Below are 15873 nucleotides of genomic sequence, written 5' to 3'. Positions count from 1 at the left end.
CCAACACCTCTGGGGCTTCAGTCAGGGATGTCGACTCTCACAGGCTGTGAGTGGGAGGCAGCCCAGAGCTGGTGTATTTAACATCTTTGAGGGATCCCAGTCCATCCAGCACATTCCAGCACTCCTCACTAATGGGGTAGGATCCATCAGGCTGCGCCGAGTGCTTCTCGGGCCGCTGGGTCTGCAGACATCTGGTCACAGGAGCTCATCACCCGGCCTGGAGAAGTGGGAACGCAGGAGAGAGGATGGGGTATTGCGTGATGCCGGAGGTTGCTTGTGCTGGGAGAGGGCAGCTCTGGCCATCTGAGCCCTTCTGTCCTGTCTGGCATCTCACAGGTGTCTGCACTGCCAGCTGGAGCCACCTGCATGTCCTGCCTGTGCCAGGGACCCCTTGGATGGCGAAGCAGCCCCTGCTCAGCCATGGGGCTGGCTCTGCCCACACCTGGGGGCATCCACTGCTTTATTCTCAGGTGCTCACCATTCCTCCATGTGCCTCCAGTACATGTCCCAGGGCTCCCACACTGCAGAGCCATCGGGGCTCGGGTGCTCCCTGCAGCTGGCAGTCACCTTGTGTGGTGACGTGGAGAGCTGAGGTGACACGGCAAGGGCAGCCTGCAGGACAGAGCATGTGGGGAGACCATAGGGAAAGAGCACGGCCTGGGTTTGGGAGCGTGAGAGCACGTTGGGAGGGTGTGTTTGGAGCAGCTCCGGAAGATGGGTAGTGGACATGTGGCAGCGGCAGGAGAGAGTGAGGATCAGCCTCCCACCACTCAGACATGGTGAAGATACCTAGTGATTGTGCCAAGGCCAGGTAGGCAATGACTGCCCAGCGGCAGCATTACTGAAGGTCTCTGTAAGCCTTCCTGGAGCATGGCACAGGAGATGTCTGCCTTGGCTCTAAATCACAAGTTCATGGGAGTCATTTTGGTTGCTTTTGTCCCACACAGGTAGTGAATACGTACACACCGGGGAAAAAGATCTGGCTGGAAGGTGTTGGCACGACCTCGGCCGGAGGCATGAACAACCTCTCCGATTCCTATGCAGCCGGGTTCCTGTGAGTTAAACCAGCTCACCGGCACCAGGGCACTGCCACCCCCATGGGCTCTGTGGGCTCGGGTGCTGCAAAGCTGCTGCAGCCAGGAGACGGCCAGCTCTGTGCCCAGAGACCCCCACCTGTACTCCCCCTCAGTACTCCCCGGCAGCCTGGGCACCATTATTTTCTCCATAGCATCCTTATTACCCATCCTCAGCTCTGCTTTCCTGTAGGCAACCCAGTATCTGGCATACCCAGAGAAGCAGAGCAAGGAGGGCACCACGCAGGATCCCACGCAGGTACCCATGGTGTACCCGCACCCTTCCCATAGGTGTGGAAGGGGAGGTGTGATCCAGGCATGCCAGCTCCAGGACCCAGAGCCAGCATCCCAACAGGCTTGCTTCGCTCAGCAGCTTGGGATTGCCTGGATCTCCTCCCGCTCTGCATTTTTGGTTCAGGCTGCAGCCACCTGTCCTTGCATGCATTCACTCCCAGGGCACCTGCCCAGGGAAGTGCTCTGCAGAACTCTGCTCTGGAAACCATTTTCTCTCCTTCTTCAAAGCCACAACCATTCCTGGCTCCTGGGGCTTGTCTACTGGCATGGCCCAGTGGCATGGGCATCCTGCTGCAAAGCCCCAGTTCACATCTTCAGAGCTGGCCGTGATTGTGAAAGATGGAGGAAGATTATCTGGGCTTTGCGGGGAGGCGCAGGGACATCCCTGTGATACCTGGGCTGTGGCAGGCTGTGAGGGTTGAAGACTTTGCCCAGGGGGTGTGAGGAGACAGGCTGCTGCAATGCTCCAGTCCCCACTGTTGAGACGGTGGGTGCAGGGTGCTGGCAGGCTGGGGGGGCACCCCAGGCTTTGGGTGCAGGGCTGCGACACTGGGGTGTACACAGGGGCTCAGGTGCAGTGTTGGGACATGCAAGGTGGGCACGGCTGGGGCAGAGGTGGCTGCAGGGGGGGCAGAGGTGTGCAGGCTTGCCGGGGCAGAGATGGTGGGAGCCAGTTAATAACGTGCATGCGAAACCATCTGAAGGCTTCGGCTCAGGCACTGGGAGCAGGCACCAGGTCAGGTGCACACAAGTGATGCCGTACACCGGAGCACGGCTGTGCCCCTGGGGCCAAGGGGTCCCCCCACAGTGGCCTGACTCTGCTCCCTCCATCCCCAGGTGGCTGAACACGCTGGGCTTGCTGGCCAGCCAGGGCATCGACGTGGTGGTGCGGCACTCCTTCCTTGACCATGGCCACAACCACCTGGTGGACCAGAACTTCAACCCCTTGCCGGTAGGTCTGCCTGGGGGCTTGGCACTGGCTTCTCCCCATGCATTTCTGGGGAGGTTTCTCTTCTTGTGGCCTGTCTCAACTCTGCTTGAAAATGGATTTTTTCCAGATCAGTTTCTTGCAGTATTAATAGGAGACATTAGTTCACGTCAAATGCAACATATTGGAGGCAGATGGGAGGGCATTACCTCTGAAACTTCGTCTAGTGCCCAGGGTCAGTAGCATGGGAGGGAGGCTGGTGCCATCAAGGGGTGCCAGCGTGGACTGCGGAGTCGGAGGGAGGGATTTGGCAGGACCACGCAGGTAGCTGGATCAGTAGTGGTGAGCTGGCCCTGGGGGAAGCCAGGCTGGCACCTCAGCACCTGAGTTTAGATCTCTAGAAACCGAGGTGAAGGGCATTTGAAGGGCATTCCTGGCTTCACAGGGAGCAGCGATTCTCACCAGTGCCCTGCAGCATCCCTCGCTCTTCAAAAACGCCTGGTCAAGTGGGGACTCCCAGCACACATGGTGCTGATAAAGGAACTGTATGAAAAACCTTGTTAAAAGTAGCAGGTTTCCTTTCAATCTTTTTCTGTTTGGGTTTTTTTTTGGGGGGGGGGGGGGTGTTGTAAATACCCTGCCTTGTAAGTGGAGAGTCGTGCAGAGCGACTGGGTGCTCTGCATCTCCCCTGGAAGAGATTTATGGGTCCATGACCCGGCAGAAACTGCCAGTGGGCCAGGGATCTGCATCAGAGAGGTGCACAACACTGCTGCTGTGAACTTGCCTTTGACACTGCACTGGGATCTCAGGGGGCGGTTGCCGGGGGGCATCTCGGTTGGCTCCACTTACTTGGCTCGTGAAAACAGCATCCCTGTGACAGCATCCCTGAGAGTCAGGGGAGGACGCAGGAGGCGTCTGCAACAGGAGGTCTGTGCTAAGCGCCCCAGCATGGTCTGGTGGGTGGCTCTGGAGAGCAAACCAGCGAGCGGGAGAGCACAGTCCCCTGCCTATGCGGCTCCGGGTATCTCCTGGAGCACCCTGGGCTGCTCCTGCACACACCGCTCCAGCAAGCATGCCTGCCAGCTCTGGGGCCCTGGGCTGGGGGGAGCCTGGGGGGCTTTGAACTTTGCTTGAGATGAATCTGAGCCTAGGGCAAGCGCTTGATGGATTTCTTCTGAAGAGCCAATTCCCCTGGCCAAGCCACATCCCCCCCCCTTCCCAGGGCCTCGGCCCCCCCCCCCCCCCCGGGTTGCTCCTGGCTGGACGGGTGCAGGCCAGCTCTCCCAGCACAGCAGGGACAGTGGGTGGCCCATGGCCAGCTCTCCCAGCACAGCAGGGGCAGTGGCCCCGGAGCGGCTGGAGCAGGCGTGCAGTTAGGAGCGGGATTAAAGCCAGGGAAGGAGTTTGAGGAATAAACCCCTGGCTGTTAAACACAATGGAGGTCTTTAAAATGGATTTTGCTGTTGTTTTAAAGATAACTCTCCCAATAAGTTAGATGCCACCCCCCTCGTGGCTGTCTCCTTGCTGTCACACGTGTTTCAGTGTTTATCTATTTCCCACGTCTCACTGCCGTGTTCCTGCACAAACCCACAAACAGAGTGGGTGCTTCCCCAGCCCCTTTCCCTCCACTCCTGTGCTTTAAAAGAGCCACAGGCAGGTGCAACGCGACAGAGGGTTTAAAAGCTGCAAACATCAAAAAACCCAGCGAGACCAGACCATGACCTGCTCCGCGGGGCAGCTCTTTTCCCGTGGGAGCTATCAGGGAGATGAAAGCCGCTGGCCATACCTGCGCGGGGCCACGGCGCTGTGAAATACAATCTGCTCATTAGCTGCCATGACAAAGAGGTTTCTGCACACAGGCTGGGCGTGAGGCAGCTGCCTGCTGAGAGAAGGGCCACACCACCACAGCATCAATCACGACGCTGGCTGGCAACTCCTCAGGGAGCCGGGAGCCAGGACTGGGCTCCCCGTAGCAGCCTTTGCACATCCTCCTCCTCCCCTGCTACTGCTGATCCCTGCTTGTCAGATAAGAGGATAGCGTGTTTTGAGATGCTGAGCTGAAGCTGAGCCTTTTACAGCGGTGTCCTTAGGTGCCGGGGAGCTGCATGGTCCAGGGAGGGTTTCCTGCATGGTCCAGGGATGGTGCGGCAATGCAAATACAGCCCTCCATCCTTGTGGAGGTAATTTGTAGTCCATCGCCCTATGAGCACTGCGCTGCTGCCAAGGGGGTCCTTCAGCTGAGCCCCTCAGATGCTGCTAGTGTTGCTCACATTAGTACTGTCTCTATTAGGGCATGTTACGGCGAATGGCATAAGGAAGTCCATAAAATTTGGTGTGGGTGCCACATTTGGGGACCGGGGAATGCAGATAACGGGTCACTTGGTGGGCACCGCTGTGGGAGTCTCAGCTTCTAAATCACCATGTTTCTGCCTCCCTCCCAGGACTGCAGCACTGGGGGAATTTGTTTTGTGTGGGGGAAGGAGCAGGCAAATCACTGCACTGCTCTATGTGTAGCAGGATCCTAGCTGCTGTCGTGGGCCGTGCTGTGAGCTCACGAGGGGTACCGGTGCATTGGGCGGGCAGAGAGCACAGCCACTCTCTGGGCGCGGGTGCTGGGCAGCAAACCCAGGCAGCCTGGCGGGGCTTGCTCTGTGTTTTCCGAGGGTTAGCCTTGGCTTGAAAACAAACTTGTAAACTCTGACTGTTTTTGTGGGAAATGGAAGAGCACGTGGAAATAGCTGCTTGCAGGCAGGGATGCAGTGAAACCTTGAAAGCAGAGGTTTAACCTGGCTTTGTGCCACAGTGGCTTGCCAGTGCAATGCAGCCTGTCTCCTCAAAAATGGTTTCAGGCATCAGCGGCATGGCTGAGAGGCACTGCAGGTTCATGGAGAAATTAGGGAGATGCTCATGTCTCTCCTGGGCTTTCCGCACACAGCTGTCTCACAAGCTAAGCAACATCTTACGGCTTCTGGGGCATCTTGCAAGGGGCATTTGTGCCTCCATCCAGGTCCTTCACCCATGGGAGAGCAGCTCTGGGTGCCTGTCCTGGCTGCCAGAATTGTCCATCCACCCTCTCCTCAGAGGTGGTGCCATCAACATCCCGGCTGCAGAGCAGGAGGTGAGGCCAACTTTCTGAGCCTCCTTCCAAGTGTAGATCCAAAGAAACAAGTTTCTCTTGCTGCACTAATGGGGACCAAAACAGGAGAAACTGTGTGACACAAGGTTCCCTGGCCCGGGCACGGGGGCGATCAGGCTGGGGAATAGCAATGATCATGTTGATATTAATGCAACTGATCTCAAGTGTTTTAATGCCTTGTTATTTTTGAAATAACTTTTCCATGTGTCATTGGAGTGCTCCTGAGTGATTGGGGCAGCCAGCTGTATAATAATCAGGGCATGTGCTTGAGAAGCTCTTCAAATAAAGCCTCTTGCAGGTATGTCAGTCTGCCTGCCTGCACCTCAACCCATCTCTACATGTGTGTGGGAGTGAGGAGCGGAGGAAAGGAGGGCAGGAGCAGCATTGATATTCACCCTTCACAGGGCAGTGCCTTTGAAATGCTGCTCTGGCATTTAGTAGTTCTAGGCTCATTTCAAGCACGCAGTGTACATACTCCATATCTCTTTCCTTAATATCACTCTGAAACAGTCCAGAGGGATGCAATACATTTATTTTATTGGAGAGTCCCCCAGGTAGGTGTGAGCTTTCTCTTCAGATTGTTAGAGCATGTTAAATAGCATGTTAAATACCTTTCTGCATGCTCTTCCACATGGCATTGCCTCTTTTTTTATCCATCTTTGGTAGTGATTTCTGCTCCCTTAATGCACAGTGCTGTAAGGTTATACTTATGCATGGAAAAACTTGGACATATTTCTAGGCAGGGCCAGAGCAACACAAACCCCATGGAAAAGCCAAAGCTGAAATCCAAACTTCCATCTCCTGATAACTGTGGCTCCTCTTGGACCTTCTCCTAAAGACTGTAGACGGTGAGATACTTGGTTCTCCTGGGTTTAGTAGATGCTAAAACTTCCCTTCTGCGTGCAAGTTTCATACGCAGCATGAGAAAGGCCCAGAGGGATCACAGGGTGAAGCAATGGCAGGAGCTGCCTGCTCAGCTGTGGTAGTAGAAGACAGTATGATATTGTCTGTGAATTGATGGCGTCCTTGAGAAAGCATCGCAGCAGTGCAGACGTCTGTGCCTGACGGTGCCGTGGTCGGATGCCGCGGGTGATTTTTCACCCCCTTTGCTTAGCCCAAAGGCATAGAGGAACTCAATGGGAAACTTACGGTCTGTCCTGGAGGAGGGAGGACCCTGGGCTCGTATTTGGTCTGTCCTTTCATAAAAGCCCTGGTGTGAATGAGTTCCGTGCCAGGCTACAGCCATCCCCAGCATCCCTTGGGGTCCCTGGGGCACAGCCGTGGTGCGAGCCACGCGGTTCGGTACCGACGGCCCCTGCCCCACCGGTCCCGAGCACCTCCCCAGCGGGGCCCGGCTCGGGCCCCCCGATCCCCGGGCGCTCAGAGGCACGGGCCCCGCCGGCGAGGTGCCGCGCCGGGTGCCCAGGGCCGGGAACGGGTCCCCCGGCCGCGCTCCCGCCTGCCGCACGTACGCGCTCCCCGGTGCGCTCATTAGCTGAGCTGGCTTGGCCGGAGGCGCTGCTAATTGCAGCTGGAGGTCCCAGCCGTCTCCCCGGACGGTGCCTCTCCCGCCCCTGCGCTGTACGGGGCGGGGGGGGGGGGCTCCCCAGGCCAGGGCTGCGGGGGCGGATCCTCGCCCACCGGCGCCCATCCCCACCCCGCCATCAGCTCGCCCGGTGGCTGCCCGGCTGGGCGGTGTCCAGAGGCGAAGAGGACACCTGGCATCCGTAGGGGGGAGCGTTCGGAGAGCCCTTTCCCGCAAGCGCTTGCTCTCCCACCGCCGAGCCCGGCCAGCTGGCTGCGGGGCCGGGGGAATTCAGCCCCGCCGCTGCGCCGGCCCATCTGCACGCCCAGCACTGAGTCACCGCGCTGCGCACACGCAGCCGGCCGAGCTGCCAGGGGTAGGACAGCGGCTGCTGTTCCCCCCCGGCGGGGGACCCTCGGCTTTGGGGTGGCTGTCGGGGAGAGGGCGCAGGCAGAGGCACGGTCCCAAGCCTGGGAATGACAAAGGGCGGGGAGAGGAGCGGGTCCAATGGAGCTCACACGCAGATGGAAACTGATCCGGACGACCATAAATCTGCCTTGCGGGCGTCTGGCACTCCTGTCTGCCCTGCACACTGGAGCACTGGCTCTGGCGGGAGTGATGCCTGCAGATGGGGGAGGAGTGGGAGAGGTGAGGACAGGCAGGAGCTGTGTGTTTGGGATGTTCGCACTGGCCCCGGGATGAAATCCCAGGCAGTTCAGGTGTGCATGGGGGAAAGGCTCTCCCAGGAGATGCCAGGCTGGAGAACGGCCTGCTGAAGTGCAGAGTGGAAATGGTGCCCTGCAGAAATCTCCCAGACTGCAGCATCCTCTGATCTCTGTGTTCTCACTGCATTCAACTTTCCAGGAGCTCTAAGCCTGCTCTGAGGCTCGTTTTATCTGCGAACAAGGAGACAGATTTAAAGCGCCTAAACTCTGCTCGCTGTCACAGCGGGTTAAGGGGCCTTTCTCTCTTAGTGCACCATAAAAAACATCTCTGAAGTGCGTATGCTTGGAGTCTCAAACGCATCAAAGCCATGCTGCAGCTAGCAGCTCTGGCACCCACCCGCCGGAGCTGCAGGACATGTGCAGACCCAGAGCCAGGCTGCTCCTCCTGCACCGGAGACTGGGTCAGAGACACACTCCAGCTGGGACTGGCAGCAGCGGTTGGTACTTGAAAGGATGGACACAGCCACTGCCCATGTCCCCCAGAGGCACTGTGCTAGTGACAGACCTGCCCGCCTTGGTGACAGAGCCATCCTGGGGCTGTGGAGGAGGTGGGACAGCTAGAACCTTTCCAGGGTGGGTTGGTGCTCTACAGCGGAGCAGAGGGAAGTAGCATTGTGGTGAAAAGCAGCAGAAGAACAGAAAACAGTAAAGGAGTCGTATTTGGTTTCCAACCCTCTGATCAGGCAGCTCCGCTCCCTTCCTGCGGCCTCCATCGCCTGGACCCTGTTAGGGAGAGGTGATGACAAAAGAGAGGTTTGGCTGTTTCTCCATCTGCTCAGCTCCCCAGGAAGGTGGAGGCCACTGGCTGGGGGCTAGTTTGCAAAGGGCAGCGGTAGGCAGGGGCCACTTCCCACATGCCACTTCCCTGGTGCCTGGGCAGGCTGTCCCTTTGGTGCCACCAGTGCCCAGCAGTGATTCCTGTGGCTGCCGCTCTCGCAGCAGGATTTTTGCCTTAATGTCAGTGTTTGGCCTTTCTCCAGGATGGAGAAAAAGATCAGAAGAGACAGAGCCAAGGGAGAGGGGCTGAGCAAAGGGTGCAGTATCTCGAAGGCTGGGAGGATGTGGTGCTCGTCAGAGGCTTGGTGGATTGTGCTGCTGGCAGAGCTGGGGGAGACCCTGGGCTGTAGGGCAAATGGCTGATGCTCAGCCCAAACACAGAGCTTGCAGTGTTGCTGGCTCTGTGGATGAGAATGCTGCTCCCTGAGCCCATGGGTGCACACACGTTAGCAGGTTATTTGGGATCAGGAGCAACTCTCCTGGCTGTCCCCACATGCTGCGCTTTGGGACTCATTGCAGAGCAGTTGCAAAACATGACCAAGAGCAGCCTGCCATAAGCCCCCATAAGCGCACAGGGTGCACATCACAGCCACAGCAGCCGCTTTTCTGCTCTACAGAGCTGTTCCTGTACTTGATAACGTCCCATTGCCCTCCCTCGCCCTGCCTCCTCTTCTCTCCCTCCTTAGCCAAAAGGCACTGGGGTGCAGGACTGGTAGCCCCTCATGTCATGCTTCAGCCATAGACCACTTGCTGGCAGAGAAAGCTGCTGGGGAGATGTGAAGGCGGAAGGTGATGCAGGAAGGAGTGGTGTGAGATGAGGCATCTGCAGCCGTTAGAGCAGGAAGGAAGAGGATCAGCACAGTGAAAGAAACAGATGCCCAGGGAGAGACGTCAGCAGCTTCAGGGGACTTGTGGGTGGGCACCTGCAGGGACCAAGTCTAAGCAAGAAAGGAATTGGGCAGTGTTGGCCGATCCTTTCACAGGTGCAGGTGCCTGGATCAAAGCAAGGGTCTGCTCTCCCCTGCTGATGCCGCTGGCTCCTGGCAGCCCGGTCCACCTGAAGCCCCCCCGTTTGGGGCTAGGAGGAACGTTGCTTCCCATTCATAGACCCTCTCTGGAGTGTCCCCCATGGTGCTAAGGGCACACCCGCAAATTCCCTCAGTATGACAGCAAATGTTGTAGGAGAGTGCTCACCAAGTCCTCAGCTCTTCAAGACCTCCACACAAGGAGGGTGCAAAATGGCTATCAGCTCCCGTCCCTCAGGATGGGTGCGTGCAAGCTCATGAGAACATCAGCACCCGCTCCTGGAGCTGATCATTTTGTCTTCAGCAAATTATTTTCCCTTTGGGGAGAGGCACTGCCCTGCTCTGCTTGTCACAGGACCTTCCACAGGATTTGGGTGAGAAAGCCTCAAACTCCCACAGTCCAAGAAGCACATAAAATTCAGGGATAATGTTAAAAGCAGCATCAGTCCAGCCTTGCTGAAGGAACAACCAGCCGTGGCTTGAACAGGATGTACGGACCTCCGCAGGGAGAAAGCTTTGGATGCTGAGGATCTCTTTAATCTAGTGGAAAAAGAAAGAACAAGAACCACTGATTGGAAGCTGAAGCCAGACAAATTCAAGCTGAAAATAAGGAGTGGGATTTTTAGCAGTGCGGATGTTTAACCGCTGGAACAGACTCCCTGGGAAGTGGCAGCTTCTCCATCCCTCCAAGCCCTCACAACCACAATCACTACTTTTCTGGAAGATTCTTTTGCCAAAAACAAGCCATCAGGCTCCACAGAGGGATAGAAGAGTGAAGCTCTCTGTCCCGTGGTGTACGGGAAGGCAGACCAGCCAGCCCTTATCTCCATATGGGTTGCTTGGACTGTGGAAAAACGCAGATGAAGGTGCAGGAATGGAGTAACCTGTAACAGGCTGTTGAAACTTGAGCATGCCTGAGGGACAGAGAAATAGTTTGGGCAGCTTCAGAAGAGGAAGAAGCAAGAAGAAGAGGAGAAGGGTGGGTGGGCAGCAGCCAGCTGATGCTGCCAGTGACACGGGGACACAGAGCCATGCCCAGGCAGCCCCAGCCGGAGGAGGCTGTGCGCTGCGGGGTCGGCAGCCTGCTCATTTGAAGTTCAGCTGCCTTTGCCGGTTACAGCCCCCGGGAGACCAACGGGCTATGGCTCTGTTACTCCAATTTTCTGGTTATGGCAATGTCTTCTTATATGTGGTGAACAAACTCAGGTGGGCTGTAAAGCTGTTTTGCTGCCTCTAGGAGAGAGCATGTGGTACACTCCTGCACCCTTCCTAATGGCTCTGGAGATGGGAGGGTCTGGTTAATAGGTCTGTCTGATGGCCTACCCTAATCAGATGTTTCCAAAAGCTGAAGTCCCTAAAAGCTTCTGCAATGAATTAAAATGTGCAAAGAGATCAGGTGGGACCCTCTGGGTTTTCCCCATCTATTGGAAAGCTTGTGAGTCTTCACGGGCCCCATGCTGCTCAGAAGATGTGGCTGGAGCTCTGCACGTCAGCCTACTTGAGACAAGCGCCCTTCCGGCCCATAAATCAGGGGTCCTGGCCGGGAGACCTCCTGAGGTGTAGGACGGCTCTGCCTTCAGGTGCTCCTTGCCTGCAGCTCTGAGGGCTGCAGTGGCAGCACTGCTTAGTGGGTCTGCAAAGTAATTAAAGCAAGAAAGCCCCCTCAATTCCCAGAGGACTAATAGTGGACCAGATTCCTGTCTGTTATTCCTCCTCTACCGCTACAGCTGTATTGCTGGCTCAGCCCTCACAACAGGAGCCCTCCATGACTCCAAAAGCCAAATCCTTTCTGCAGTTGTGCTGGTCAGAGCCATGCATCTCCCTGGGGATCGCTGGGGCTGCCTCTGTGGGATGCCTGGCACCGCACTGCAAGGCAGGAGCTTGTCTTTGCAAGGGCATGTGGGTGCTGCCAGCCTGGGGACCGTGCTTGTGCAGGGTTTGCCATATGGGAGGGGGTGCCAGCCCCTGCCAGGGGTCTGGGGAGAGGCCACTGATCGGTGGAAAAGCCACCTTGGTTGCAGCTAACCTGGATTTCAAGAGCAAGTGCTTCCCAAGCTGGTCACTGTTTGAACAGGAGACAGTAGCTGCAGGTGCCCAGCAGCCCCAGTGTGATTTTAACTGGGGTTCGCTCATGCCAGTGGTAGGAGCAGCCCCAGAGCACCAGCCCAGCTGGGGGAAGTGCCCACACCTGGCGGGTTTGATCCCGTCACGCTAGGTGTGTGTGTAATTCGTCATCCAAATGCTCAGTGTCACCAGCTCCTGGTAATTTATTGCAAGTAACATGATTTTGGCCCCCAGCACAAGCGGGCTTGCGATGACGCGAAAAGCTGCAGCTGTCTTCAGTGCTTCCCTGCAGTAAGCTGAAGAGCTCAAGTGCCTCGAGGCCAGTGCTGACGACTCCTTTTCCAGCCCTGGGTCATTTTTCTGGCCCTCCTTTGAACTCTCTTTGGTATTTCCACATCCTTCTCAAAACAGAGACTTTGGAGCTAGCAAGGCAAGGTAAAATCACTGCTCTCCCCACGCTGCCCTGGGGCATTGCCTGTGCGGAAATACTTTATGCTCAGCCGTGGTCATCTCACTATCCTACCCGTCTTGTGGCATCTGCACGTTTTTTTCTCGGAAAAGCTGTGTATCCTCAGCCGGATCAGAAGCTCACAAAACATGGCCAATGCTGCCCAGAGAGACGAGCGTCTCTCCTTGTGCCCAGCCCGGGAGATGCTGCACCCTTGTTGCCACTGAACATCACAGCTCTGCCTGTGAGCTGCCATGGCAGAAGCCCTGGATTCAGCTCGCCCAGCTCTGCAGGGGAGCAGGGTTTGTCAAAGCACCCTTGAAAAGAGTGTATGCCAAGACGACTGATTCAGCAGCAGCTGGGATAGGTCATGGGGCTGGGCAGCTCCCCACACCTCCACATTGCAAACCTTGCTGCTGCTGAGCCTTGAGAGCAGAGGGATGCTGTGTAGAAGCAGCAAACCCTGGGACCACCCTGCCCGGAGGGGCAGGTGCTCAGCTGGAGGCTGGAGCTGCTGGTGCCAGCTCCCCATCACAACAAGGCCATCACGAGCTCCCTGCAAAACAGCTCTTGAGACCCAGATGGAAATTTCAAGGCTGGCCACAAAGTCTCTGGTCTGTATTGCTTCCATAACTTATGGGTGAGTAAGCAGCATCTTATTAGTGGAAATATGGAGAGGAGGTGAGAAACCCCAAGGGAGCTACTAGAAACACCTAAGAGCCTGAGCTGACAGGTAGCTCGGAGCACTGAACTCATTTATTTTTAACTCACGACTGTGGGGCTGAACACTGCAATCTGTGCTCACCTTTGGCCTCACCATCAACTCAAGTAATTACTCATCTAATGATGCTTGCTAATCGGCGTGGCTCACCGAGGAGCCAGCAGTGTGTTGGGCACTGCTTCTCCCGCCTGCCGTGAGCCTGAGCAGGGTGGGCTGGCGCAGCTTCCCGCAGCGGGGGAGGCTGGCACAGCCTCTGCAACACGGTGCCGGCGGGGACGTCCCCATGGTGTGGGGTAGCACTGCCAGCCAGCAGGGATGGGGATGGTGGCACGTGCCTCAGGGACCGCACATGTCTGCAGTATTGAGCAACTGCAGCTCGTCCTCCCTGGGAGCTTCGGCCTCACGGGCTGAGCCTCCTCGGGGTGCACAAGCCTCTCCCTTTACCCTCACATCTCCTCTGGGGCCTGGTGTTTGCAGGGGAAGCAGTTACTAGGCTGGTGTGGCACAAAGCCCCGTGGTTTTGGCTGGGAGCAGCGAGAGGAGAGCAGGAGGAGGCTTTTCCTCCACCACTGTGGCAAAAGCTTACCCAGAAAGTGGGAAGTGGGTTTGGATCTCCCTTTTCCAGGCCAACCCAGAACTGCTGGAAGTGATCAGCTTCTGCTGTGCTGGGCTGGAGAGAGGATGGGGACTGGCAGTCCAGTCTGACAGGTGGGTATTTGCCTCATGGTTGCTGCTGCAACACTGCTGTTTCATCCGCTGGCCTCTTCATCCAAAATGCATGTTAATCAGGGGCTGAGGGCTTCCCAACCACAGGATGGGTACCTGTACCTGTGTGAGGGATCTGTGCTTCCACCTCCCCATCCTGCCTGGTAGCCTGGGGCCCTGGAGACCCCATTTTCCCCTTTCATGCCCCTCTGGAGTGGCAGACGCCTTTCTGGCATTATCCTGACCATGCCGGGCTTTCCTTGTGCCTCCCCAGGCAGCGTGCAGAGCCACGGGGTGCTTGAACCATGCTCCTTTCCACAGCAGCAGCAGGTCCTCCTCACTCTGTGGGTGAGATGCTGCCAGGCAGAGCAGTCCCTAGTGCTAGCATGACCATGGCTGCTGGGTGTCCAACATTGCGGATGGGTTGGGGGGATCATCCCAATTGTCCTGGGGCACATGGTCCCTCTGGGGCAGCCAGCTGGGGTTGCGCAGAGAGTGTTTATCCAGAGTGCTCACGTGTGCGAAGGTGCCCCAGCACTCAGGCAGTGCCCAGTACATCCACAGGCAGCATCCAGAGAAGCAGCATGAGAGGCTCCATCTCTCCAGCATCACCCAGGGTGCCCAGAGCAACAGCGGGGCCAGAGCCCCATCCTGCAGAAAGGCAGGCGAGCGCCTGAGGCTGACCTTTCCCTTCCCACAACCCTGCTTCATTTACCGCACACCTCCCAGCTTCTGCAGCGGATGAGGGGGGGGCCCTGCCGGCAGCAGCCTCCGTCACTGCACAGCCTCGCCTCCCTCCCCAGGGCTTGGGGCCCATCCTGTGTGCCGAGCAAAGCCGTGCCCTGCAGGAAAAAGTAGTATGTGGTGATGTAATTAAAGGCTGCATCATTAACGCATGTGTGCAGGGGCTGAACGTTTCCTACTTCTTGAGTGCTTGGCTTCCCCGTGCTATGTTCATGGGTGCTTAACTCCACATGAGGCTTTAAAATGGAAGAAATACCTCCGGGAAGTGGAGCACCCTCAGCAGTCACCAAAGCCAGCGTGCCATCAACAGAGCTGGAGAGCACAGGAGAGCTCTGGTGTGCTCCAGCCCCATGTACAGAGTGAGGTGGAGGGCGACCTGCCTGTTCCAGAGATCACCGTCCCACATGCCTCAGCTGGAGCTGCTGCACAGGTCCGTGGCATGGCTACGTGGAGGTCCATGGGAACATGCGAGGGTATCCATGCTGCTCCCCATGCTCCACAGCCCAGCCAAAAGCTGAGCTCCTTTAGAGGGTATCGGTGTCTCAGCGCAGGCAGAGCAATGTGTTCTTCACTTAATCTCTTTCCTGGAAACAGTGATGCCATTTTGGCTTGGACTGCACAAAAAAAGCTCACCCCAAGGCAGACATCTGGCATAAGACATTATCACCCAACAAGCAAAATTTTGCTAGGCTGTAAGCAGGGAAGCCAGCCTCTCCTGCCTGCTCCTGCAGTGAGTCGGGGGGACCATTGTGCTGCTGACTGTTCCCTCTGCCCCCCAGGACTACTGGCTGTCCCTGCTCTACAAGCGCCTCATCGGTCCCAAGGTCCTGGCGATCCATGTGGCTGGTCTCCAGAGGAAACCCCGGCCCGGCAGAGTCATTCGTGACAAGCTCCGCATTTACGCCCACTGCACCAGCTACCACAAGTAAGTGGAGTGAGGGAAGCTGGGTGCTATGGGGGTGGGGGATAAGCAGGACCCCCAGGAGATGGGGACCACTGAGGACACACTGGGACAGGAGCCCAGGGTTTGGCTCTGGCAAGGCAGGTTGGCTTCCCAGGGGACACGCTCAGGTGCTGTTCTGGCTGCTGTGGCAGTGGACCAAGCGCGTGGGAATGGCAATGCCTCCGATGAAAGTAGTGGCAAGCCCGCGCCTGGGAACGGGTCCGGCTGGGGCTGGTGCAGTGGCCAGCGAGCAGCCCCGGCAACAGAGATCAAGGGAGTGGATTTCACACGAGGGGCCCCTGGTCGGTCGGATTACCCGCTGGGCCGCACTGCCGGGGAGCCCGTCCTGGTTATTGTTTCGCTGATAAGGTCTTTGAAAGCGCCTCAGCTAGCCAGGGGGGTTTGTGGGGGGGTGTGGGGTGGCCACCTCCTCTGCAGACACAAGTTGCTATTGTGGAGGAGGAGAGGCTGTTTCTTTACACAGTCCAGATGCTTTCAACATGCCTCCAGCTCAGTAGGAAACCTTGTCCAGTAACTGACAGGTGCAAAGTGCTTTATAGCCTTTGTTTGGGACTGTCTGATTAGGCAGGGACAGAGGATCAGTGTCTGGACCTGTCAGGTGCCCGGGATGGTGGGGGCAGACACCACTTGCACACAGAGCTCCCCTCCGTTCTCAGCCTCCTCCTTGTGAGGCCCTGGGGAGGGGGGGCTGCCCCATAACTGCCACCCTCGCTCTGGACACTGGTGTGGCACCCCCTTGAGCT

The 15873-nt window shown here is 57.3% G+C and overlaps 1 protein-coding gene across 1 annotated transcript in view; it reads left to right on the top strand.

Moving 5' to 3' along the window:
* The window catches only part of HPSE2 (heparanase 2 (inactive)), a 111563-nt gene that overhangs the window by 94279 nt on the left and 1411 nt on the right, over nucleotides 1–15873 (top strand). The window contains exons 8-10 of the mRNA XM_054832213.1: nucleotides 948–1054; nucleotides 2205–2319; nucleotides 14946–15091. Coding sequence (XP_054688188.1) covers nucleotides 948–1054; nucleotides 2205–2319; nucleotides 14946–15091 — 368 coding nt within the window. The remainder of the gene's footprint in view (nucleotides 1–947; nucleotides 1055–2204; nucleotides 2320–14945; nucleotides 15092–15873) is intronic.

This window comes from Grus americana, chromosome 7 (assembly GCF_028858705.1).
Source record: "Grus americana isolate bGruAme1 chromosome 7, bGruAme1.mat, whole genome shotgun sequence".
Lineage (NCBI taxonomy): Eukaryota > Metazoa > Chordata > Aves > Gruiformes > Gruidae > Grus > Grus americana.
The sequence above is the reverse complement of the archived record's forward strand: the minus strand, read 5'-3'. Positions and strand labels throughout refer to the sequence as shown.